The following is a 10,857-nucleotide window of genomic DNA, read 5'->3' on the forward strand; positions in this document are numbered from 1 at the left end:
CGAGCAAGTGTCTTCATTTCTCTTTATACTAGATTTTGGATTAAAATTTTAAATGAAGGGTGCGACAGATAATTGTTAAAACACCATGAAAATTCTGAGGAGGAAAAAATATACTAAAGCAAGAAAAGCATTGACAGAAACTGAATTGCTGTCCACCTTAGGGCAAAAGGAGACTTCAGTTCATGTAACATTCTTTTTTATGAATAACCCTCCCCCAAAATAACTTTTATGGGAAAAATGACTTATTGAATCTGATGCTGTGTAAGTATCCCATTGTCTGCTATGCATGCTTATGTAATCTTCCCCCTCTTTTTTCTTCCAGAAACAAAAATTATGCTGGCCATGGTCATAACCTTGAAGAACTGTGATCATTCCAAGTCATCACTGCTCAACTGAATACACCAAGCCTAGCAACGATGACCAGAATTTTAAGAATGAGTTGCCAATACCAAACTCAATTTTAACATCTTTGGCCTATAATCCCTTACAAGCTTTCTTGTTTATTTTTTTATAACCACTTCTTAACAAGCTTAGTTTTTTTAATGACACTGTAGAGGATACGATCTTCTTTTTCACAAATATTTGCATTTCTGAAGCTGATTCTTAAATATGAAAGTGAACAAAAAAAGGGTCTGGAAAGTACTGTTCACTGGAGCAGGTGGTAATTGTGCAGAAAAGGGGATCTTAACTAATTTAGATGTAGTTTTTTTCCCAAATATTTCAATGAAATCTCTTTCTGAAGTAATTTACAGATTTTTTTTTTCTTTTTTTTTCAGATTATTCAGGTAAATATATGGTCTCACATAACAAAGTTTTTTTTAATAAAAATACAACCTTTACTAAAATTTGAAAATATATATTTCTTTGGATAAATTTTATACTGGTATCTCCTGTAACTCCTTCTGTTCTAAGATTCCCCTCTTTGTGGGGCAGAGATGGTGTGGCAGTCTGTAGTGGAGGAAGAGTTACAAAGAAATTTCTTTTGACTCAGCACTGTGTTCTTTGCACTTTGGTGCCAATGCTCAACTTCTTGTAGACATTTTGCTGTCTGCAACATTCCAGATAGGGAGAGAAAGAATATCAAAATATCTTCTTCCAACAAGAGATCTAGGCAGCTTAAAACCTTAGTGCTTTTTTTTTTTCTTACTGTGTCCAAACTTCAACACTTCCATTATTTGAATACAAGTGTAGAATGCTTGCTTTCTATTAAACCTCACTGCCTACGTGTTAGAACTGACATTTGTTATTGAGAAGGTATATGTTTCAGATACTTTGTCTAATGGTTAACACAGGTTTTTAAGGACACTGAGTAAAAGTATGAGGTGGATTCCATTCATAAAGTAGTAAGACAGAACCATCATTTGAGACTGCCATTGAGAAAACCTGTTAATTATTTTGGATTTCATTTTATTTAGTTCTCGGGGGGGGGGAGGGGGGAGTGGAGGGTTGTTTGTTTTTGGAGTTGTTTTTGTTTTGTCTTTGTTTTGCTGTTTGACCCTGTGTATAGTTAAAATGACAAATTAGATTTATAGCAGCTTGAAGTTGTATTAAGTGATATTTTTGCTTTCTGTAATTCTGTTATAAAATAAAATTGTTTATTCTCTGTATGACTACTGGCACTCAAGCATACATTTGGTAAATATTTAACATGAACACATCAATTTTGAAATAACATTCTAGAAGCCAAAGAACCTCAAGTATTAGGACTTAGTACAGATAGTTTCCAGGCTTAATTGAAGATTAGCACATTTACTGTCTTCTATTAATCTATCAGTGTGTTTCTTTAAGTGTTTTCCAATTAGCATTTCAGTCTGTAATTTGTAGATGAAATCTTAAAAACTCCAGAAAAATAAGAGATTTGGACAGCACTACACAAGTGAAAATGCCCCAGTCTGTGAGCTGTTCTACTGAGTTAATTGAGTTAGGATGTACTATGATTTTAAAATAGCAAAACAAATCGTAAAACCTCTCAGTAATTTTTTTTTCTCACTTTCTGAGTGATGTATTTTTGGTGCTGTTCTCAGTTTAGACTGCTGCCATCTGTTGTCAGCATGCTTGGTTAACTGAAATTCCTTCTTGTTTTTGGCTCTGGATAATTTAGATAATATAATACAACAGTAGCCAAGATGTTGATTATTTTATATACACACAGGTGTTCTTAATTGCATCCTACATGAGCCTGAAAAATAGCAGATAACAGTCCTGCATTTTTCTTCAAAAACCAAACTGTCTTTAGAAAAGAGAACCTCATCCAATCTAATAACTTAAGAACACTACCATAACACTGTGCATAAGTAAGGAGACTGTCAAGAAGGCAGTAAGTTTTGGATACATAAGAGGAGATCAAAGTGGCAATATATGCGTTTAAGGAGATGTCTTCATGGATGTACACAAAAAGTATGTAAGAAGAAGCTCTATACAATCTTAGAGGTATTTCTGATGCTGTGATATTGCAGTACTTCTTTGGGTTGAAGAAAGGGTATTATTTCCATTCCTTATTGAGTTGGATCTCCATGATTTGTTAGGTGCTAGATCAGTATTGTGGGATTTTTAATTGCAATTGTATTTAATTCTTAAAACTGCAAATATAATATTTTTGAATGCAATATAACTTCCACCAAGAGCTGTATTTTTTCAGATACCAATCAGAATCTTATGCTAGGGAATAATTAATACTGCTTTCAGGTAAGCATAGCTTGTGCACAGCTATCACTTCCATTGAATAAACGTGTACTAATTAAGCAGCCTTTGTCATGCAGAAAAGCTTAGGCTCCAAGAGTGCATTGTAAAAGTAGTCAGGTTTTAGATATTCTGGTTGTGTGCATTTATTCAAATGCTCTGGAAAACTATGCAATTCTGATTAGTTTTCATTGTTACTTTTTTATATATCCACAGCAAAAACTTCAAAATGCAACAAAAAAAAATTGCTCTCAAGACATTTCACAATCTGGCTTTTCAATACGTAGGTGATTTCAAATACAACTATAGGTCCATTTCATGAAAATCTGGAGAAGATATTTGATTAAATAATTTGGCTTAAATACTGTTAGAGAGAAGTGATTCATGCGGATTCTATACCAAAACACTTAATAAATCTTTTTAATTATGGTCACCCAAGTGTTCAAAATAAATGTTAGAATTGTACTCCAGAAGTTTGCTAGATTAAGATAAAAGATTAAGGCTTCATAAAGGACAAGCAAGCAACTCTAGCAACAAGGTAGCTTAAATATACAGATATTGCTCAATGCAGTAAGCAATTGCAATACAGTGTTTTCTAAAATATCCCGAGTTAGAAGAGATCCACAGGGATCATTGAGTCCAACCCCTGGCTCTGCATAGGACCATCTAAAATTCAAATCCTATGTCTGAAAGCACTGAACTCCGGCACTTGGGGCCGTGCCCACTGCCCTGGGCAGACCATTCCATGCCCACTGCCCTTTGGTGAAGAACCTTTTCCTAACACCCAGCTGCCTCTCCTCCTGACACAGCTTGATGCCATTCCTTCAGGCCCTGTCGCTGCCACCAGAGCACTCAGCGCTGCCCCTGTACTCCTCTCATGAGGAGCTGCAGGCTGCCATGAGGTCTCCCCTCAGCCGCCTCTGCTCTGAGCTGAGCAAACCAAGAGATCTCAACTGCTCCTCATGTCTTGTACTCCAGACTCTTTGGCATGTTGGCTGCCTTCCTTTAAAGGCTCTGTAATACTTTTATGTCCTTTCCCTTGTGCACACGACTTGAGGTGGGACACCACAGTGGAACAAATCCTTTACCCTACCAGGCTGGCAGTGCTGGACCTCATGCACTCCAGAGTATGGCTGGCACTTTGGCTGCACACTGCTGTTTCAGATACAACTTCTTGTCAACCAGAGTCACCAGATTGGCTCCTCCAGGACTGTTCTCCAGCCTCTCACCCCCTCTCACCTACATTCAGAGTTGCTGTGTCCCAGGTGCATCTGGCACTTACTCCCATTAAACTTTGAGTGTTTGGTGATTGCCCAATCCTCTCATTCATCAAGGCCTCTCTGCCCTAGAGGGAGTCAACTATTTACAGTACATCATTTTTCCACAAGCTTACTTAGTTGTATACCCTTGAAGTTGTATATTCAAGTCATTAATGAAAACATTGAAGAGAATTGGCCCTAAAATTGAGCCCTGGACAACTCCACTAGTGGCTGGCCACCAGCCTGATGTAATCCCATTTACTAGAATGCTTTGATTTTACTCATTACGTTATGTTTTTTCTAACTGTAATCTGGATGTTTTCTCCAGAAGGGTACTGTGAAAAACAGTGTTGAAAGCCTTGATGAAATTCTAAAAGATTGCATCAACAGGCTTCCCTTTGTGGACTAGATGGGTAACATTTTGATAAAAGGAGAGTAGGTTAGTTTAACAGGACCTTCCCCTCATGTTGGCTGCAACTAATGACTGCATTGTCTTTCAGGTGTTTTTCAGTCACTTCCAGAATAATTAGCAGCATATTCTTCTCCTTAATAACTTAGGCTGAACAATAGCCTTTAGTTTAGCCATGGAAGAAATCAGCTAGATGGAATAAAAATAGAGATCAGAGTGACAATTAACTGTACCCTTGACCAGGATGCACCAGGAGCTTCTTAGCTTTTAGGCATGTTTACAATGAACATGGGCTACCTAGAGCAGCTGGTCCCACACCGTTGACCTGACACCACTGCAGTTTTGAAACTGTTTTGATTTTTCAGGCTGCTTTTTGTATTTTTGCTTGATTTCACTTTTTTTTCTTATATTACACTTCGGAAACCATACACTTGAATTAGTAATATTTGTATAATTTAGGTATTAGCAGCGTTGTATAGCATTAACTTATTCTGTTTAGCATGAAGGAAATCAGTGATATTTTTGGAGGTGTGTGTATATGAATGGCTAAATGACTAACTCTCCCATAATCCTGCTACTGATTGTTGCCTAGGGATGTGTATAAAAAGAGAATAAGTACTGTACTAGAAAGTAGTACTTTTCCTAAATACTCTTACAGCTTTCATCAGTTTTCAAAGACCTATTGTTGTATTTCTTTATCTGCCTCAGTATATTTTTTGTTCTGTACATTTGCTATTTGCTTCTTAAAGATTTTGCTCTGTAGTGATATTTAAATGTGTATTTTTTCAGAGAAACAAAGTAAGATATCGTAACATTTTTTCATGCCAATAGCATGAATACAGGAGGTTCTTGACACTATTCAGTAATGGAACTGAGAACAGCAAGACCTGAAGATTTTCATGGCTTGTTACTGAGTCTTGAATGACAGATCCTCCTACATGTTAATCAGCAGTTGTGGTGAAGGGATCCTAGTGGTTTTCTGTTACAATCCTCATTTAATATCTATATAATATTTTCCTTAGTAGCTCTAATACCATTTTACAGAAAAGTACTCTTTAAGAGTGATATATATATATCATGTATCATATATCATATATAACATTTTATATCTCTGACATTTTATGAAATCAACAAAATTTTGAATTGTAATAAGGCTTACTAAACTTTGATTCTGTATCTTTACATGTGGTCTAGGCAAGTTGTTCTTTGGGTGGGGTGGGAATGAGTATTTGAAATTAAAGGGTTGGAGTGGAGAGGGTGCAATTGCATTAATCTCTGGTTTTGGCATTAGTCACTGCTTTTGTACCAGCAGCATGTGTCTTTAATGTAAAATAACAATTTTGTGTAGAATTGACATATACATAATGCTGAAGAACCTGATCTCTGAATATCCTACTGCAGAAGACAGGGAACCATTTTCATTTTTTATTATCCATTATCTCTAAGCATGATTTTTCTCTGTCAAAAATAAATATATCTCATCAGGTGTTCTCAGTGAGGCCTATGGTGAGGGACACTGATTAAGGACACCAAGCAGGATATGGTTCTTATTCTGTATCCATTCAGATGACAAACAAAAACTGTTCCTGACCCACACCATTTACAATCTGAGATCTCAAAAGTGACCTGTGTATGGATCCCTACCGATGAACCACTTCTACCAGATAGATTGTCTTTCCCTGCCAAGAGAAATATGGAATAAGGATTACAGCAGGGATGAATACCCAAAAACTGGAAGGTGTCCTCTCTCCTTTGAAGCTGTTACCCTCTCTCTGTTTTTGTAAGCAGATCGTTAGAATCAAACTTTCAGATCTCTCTCCTTAGACAGCATACCTGACTCTAACTTTAGGATCTCTACAGCTTGAGGTGTGTTTCATCTTCACCTTAAAGGAATGTTGATCCTGAAGACATCATTATCAGTGTTACTAGGAGAACAGACTTTAATGTAGGTTCATTTAGATGACTATGTTCTTTATATGGTCAGTAATAGCTGTATGAGTTAATATCACTCTTCTTAAGAATATTTATGTATTACACCTTAGTCTCTCAAGCTTTGTGTCACATAAGTATTCATAAATACATTACTGACACTGTGATAACAGCTTGATTTATCTTTAGTGAACATTAAATACCTAATGACATAAATTCAAGTTTAGAAGCATTAAATTTAAATGAAGCATCACATTTTTTTTCATCATTACTATTTTCATGGGGTCAGGATGCATCTTTTGAGGAAAGTAGTGTTATTTTGGCTACTTAGTGCCAGCACTTAACAACACAGTTTGTTAAAGGTGGGAACAGGCCAATATTGAGAGCTTTTGAGATTCTGTGCTTTTATAGTCTGTATGTGCAGGTTTTAAGAAAAGCATACTCTAGTTTGTACTATGTTGTGCTATATCTGCCAGGTAACGTAAAAGTCCAGGTCAGAGAGGTAAGGAAGAATGTGCTCCTTAATGTCCTAATTTATCAATTTGATGTTGTGAAAGTAATGTTTACTTAACAACTGGGTGATAGAGAGCATATTTCTGATTTAAGAACTGCCTTTGGAGCATTATTCTCCCAGGAGGGGGAGGGGGATTTCTGAGTATGTGAGACACACACGTCCACACTTAGAGAGGTGTTTTTTTTCGTTAATTCTTTTTGTAAGAATTTATTCAAGATTTGTCCTCAGAATAAAGTAATAAGTGTTTGGAAAAAATACTGACTACAACATTCCATTTTTTCAAACTTTGGCAGGATCAGCAATGTCCTTCTGTTTCCCATCACTGTCATATTTTGTTTCCATACTTTTGAAAACCTACGATCTTTCACAAAGTATACAAGCTGATAAAAATAAGTCAGTTCCCCCCATCACCCTTCTCAATTTCTAGATGTCATTGGTTGGTATGAACTTATTATTTTTGCATTTTCAATTTAATATGACTGCCTGCATTGTATGTGCAAATCAGCTCTCCCAGGAGCTTGTTAAATATTGAGTGTACTTCTCTGTAGGCTGGTGAAGGACTGGTGAGCAAGGTGCTTTCTCTCCCGCTGAATCCTGCGCCACGTAAACAAACTGATGCAGTACATTGCAGGAGGTCTCTGGTGTCTGTTGAGCTGATGAAAGTACTGATCACTTGGCCACAGGTGAGAGAGCAAAACTGCTATGAGGTCTTTATGAATGGCAACAACTGTTTTATTTGTACAGCATGCACTAGCTTCTCTCCATTTTTTTCTCCTCTATGATATTTATCTACACCTGGTTATATTTAAGCCTGAAGAGCTGAGCACTGGTTGTAACCTTGTATCCTGAGGCTTGAGACTCCCTTTAATGTCATTCAGTTCCCCTTTTTGTTTGCTATTTTCCGAGATCTCCATGGTGTCTGCTGATTGATGTCGTAGTTTGGGAGGGTGTTTCTGGGGTCATACAGCATGGCCAGCTCCTGATCAACTGGAAAATAAATCAAGCAACAAAAAAATACATAAGATGAATTTTTAAAAGAAAAGGAGCTAACATTAATTGGTAAAAGCTTATTAAATTGAAGATGCATGATTGGCACACTAGTATTGATGTTGCATGTTTCTTTAAGTCTTCTGAATGCAAAACAGTGACCATGCCTATTTCCAATGAACCTCTGTCATAAACTCTGTTGACACTGAAAGAAACACACTGTTCTCATTTGCCTCTACCACATTTCAGTCAGAATAAAATCCTTCAACTACTAGAATAAGAGCATAGAATCAGTATATCCTGAGTTAGAAGAGACATACAAGGATCTCTAAGTCCAACTCCTGGCTCAACACAGGACCACCCAAAATTCAAACCTTATGTCAGAGACTATTGTCCAAATGCTGCTTGAACTCCAGCAGCTTGGGGCTATGCTCGCTGCCCTGTTCCCTGCCCACTGCCTTCTGGTGAAGAACCTGTTCCTAAAACCATCCTGACCCTCCCCTGACACAACTCCATGCCATTCCCTTGGGTCGCTTAGCTCACCAAAGAGCAGAGTTCAGCGCAGCCCCTCTGCTCCCCTCATGAGGAGTTGTAGGCCTCAGTCTCCTCTTTCTTGGGCTGAACAAACCAAGGGACCTCAGCAGCTCCTCACGTCTTGCCCTCTCAACCCTTCAGAATGTTGGCTGCCCTCCTTTGATGCTCTGTAATACTTCTATATCCTTTCTATGTTATGGTGCCTAAATCTACACACGCTGATTGATGTGGGACTGCGCCAGTGCAAAGCAGGGTGCTAGTTAGTGTCTTCTGAATATTTGCTTTCAGTTTTACTGTGGCTGTGTCATGACAGCCTTTATCATTGTCCTGATCCTTCCTACACTGCTTGTGGTACAAACAGAACAGAAACACAATCTCCACCCCTATGTGCTTGCTTTTTCAGAACAAGACAGCGTCATGAGAGGCTTGGAGAATATTTAGGGACCAATAGAGAAATTAAGGGGAAAAAAGGTGGAGAGGAAAAAAAAAAAAAGTCTAGTTAGTATAAAAAACTTTGTCACAAGACAGTATCTTTCCTTGTCATTGCTAATTGTTCAAAATATTGCTGTTCACTTTGTTAGTTTTAGTTTTAAGAAATCTTAAGGGGATGATGCTATCTATTTTGATAGATTCAAATGGATACTCTTTCTTGCTTCACAGAGAAAATCAAAGTGCTCATTTGACAATAAAACAAGGCAGCCTTTCTTGTAACAATGCAAATTTGGGTCATTTATTTTTAACACAGCCTAAATAAATGGGTACTGAGGTTTACTGAATTTCTGAGGCTTTGCTGAGAGTGGCTGTTGGCACTTAAAGGAGTCTCTTCCCAGGCTTATCTATTGCTTATGTGGCTTGCCTACTGGTCTGGAGCTGACTCAGCTCACCTGCTCAGGGAGAACTGCTCACCATGGTCCATGTTAGCTGTCTGAGACTTGAGCGATGGGCTGGACTCTGGCTGACTCAGAAAAGCAAAGGAAGCGCTTGGTGGTAAAGCTGGGACAGTGATGCCCAAACAGATTAAGCAGACAGGAATTAATCTTCCACTCTCCTAAGAATCCCACCCAGGACACCCGTGAGAATTTCCTTCCCTGGATCACTGGACAGTCAGGGGTATATTTTCTTTCATGCTTCTCATCTAGGAAAGGGAGAAGGAAGAAATATTCCTTTGACAAATTAGTTTGCCAGCCAGATCATTCACCTCTCTCTTGAAAACTTGATTGTTATTCTTAGAAAATTTAGGAAATTACGATCCAAAGCTAAAGGCCAGGCTGTTTCGGTGGCTGATCACACAGCACGACCAGGAATGTCTATGAGGTTTCCAGGTGGTTTCTTTTGATTTAATGAAAATATTTTCTGAACCTTAGCAAAATACCCAAACCCATGGGATCTGTATCCCACCTCCTCTTCCTATTGTGCTCAGTCTTGGCTAGAGTAGGAAAGCAAGAGAAACGTCATGTAAAAATGAGTGCAGTGTTATCTCAGTATTGTTTCATAGCAGCTGATGTCTAACTATCACCTGGTCTTGATTTGCCTGCAGAGCTCTGTGGTCAGGATTGACCTAGCCAAGTCCACATTTGAGATCATGAGGGAGCTGCTGGATCTGCAATCCACAGTACCTGCCTCATGAATGTTTGTCCTACACAGGATTTGCATCAAGCTATACCAAGAAGCATGTGAAATTTACTGAGGGAATCTAGGATATGGTCTTATTTCCTTCTACACTCTCTGAGGAGGAAAGGTCAAAATGCAGCTGATTTCAGGAACACTTAGCCCAGTGTCTGAAGGAAAGGATTTTGAAAGGGCTGAATGAATGAGTTCTGATATGACAGATATGAGCTCTGTGACAGGCCTCAGCATAGGCAAAACTATGGAGTTTTAAGTGAGGGTTGAATCCAAATTCTAAATATATTCTTACAGTATTTTTCAAATTGGAAAATGACCCAAAATGCATACAGCTTCAGAAAATTACGATCACTGTTCTCTTCAGTTTAGTTAATAGTACAAGCCTGAAAGCAGACTGTTAAATGAGAAGTTTTGTCTGCCTACCCACTCTTTCTGCCCAAATTCTGACTCACCTTTTGATAGTTGGATCCTGAAATAGACAATGAGCAGCAGTAGGAGTAAAGTCACAGGCATGAAGATCCAGCCAAAGATAAAGTATCCAGGCAGCTCCCTTGCGAACACCGAAATTATGTAAATTATGCTCATTTCTTCTGCAACAGCCTAGCTGAATAAGTTCCTTCAGATCTCTAAGTGTAGAACCTATTTATCCTGCTTTCTTCCTTTTTTTTCTGTATCCACATTCTGCCCTTTGCTCAGACCATTATCACTTTTTGGACTTTGGTTTGTTTGCATAGGCCTGTGATTCCTAATAGGACTGGAGTTCACTTGCAAAGTTACTCAGCTATGGAGTTTAAAAGTGCTTCTTAAAGTAGTGCTGGGCTTCCAAACCTTTACATATTTGGGTCTGGCTCAGTATGTAAAGCTGCTTCCTTTTGAGCCTCATAGACTATCATCTGCTAACATTGTACAGGTCATTCTGAATA

General features: G+C 38.2%; 1 protein-coding gene across 1 annotated transcript; it reads right to left on the reverse strand.

Moving 5' to 3' along the window:
* Positions 1-7,500: 7,500 nt before the first annotated feature.
* SMLR1 (small leucine rich protein 1) lies at positions 7,501-10,630 on the reverse strand. The gene is made up of 2 exons (XM_085217307.1): positions 10,387-10,630; positions 7,501-7,777 (listed from the first exon to the last, which is right to left on the reverse strand). Exons 1-2 carry the CDS (start codon positions 10,517-10,519, stop codon positions 7,665-7,667), a joined length of 246 nt encoding a protein of 81 aa, XP_085073433.1. The 5' UTR covers positions 10,520-10,630; the 3' UTR covers positions 7,501-7,664.
* Between the last annotated feature and the right edge of the window lie 227 nt (positions 10,631-10,857).

This window comes from Meleagris gallopavo, chromosome 2 (assembly GCF_905368555.1).
Source record: "Meleagris gallopavo chromosome 2, MGAL_WU_HG_1.1, whole genome shotgun sequence".
Taxonomy (NCBI): domain Eukaryota; kingdom Metazoa; phylum Chordata; class Aves; order Galliformes; family Phasianidae; genus Meleagris; species Meleagris gallopavo.

Bases quoted from the DNA above. Each gene is read 5' to 3' on its own strand.
- SMLR1 (XM_085217307.1), bottom strand. From the start codon at position 10,519: ATGAGCATAATTTACATAATTTCGGTGTTCGCAAGGGAGCTGCCTGGA. The intron at 7,778-10,386 runs GTGAGTCAGAAT...TTTATTTTCCAG, and splicing joins CAGGATCCAACTATCAAAAG to TTGATCAGGAGCTGGCCATG.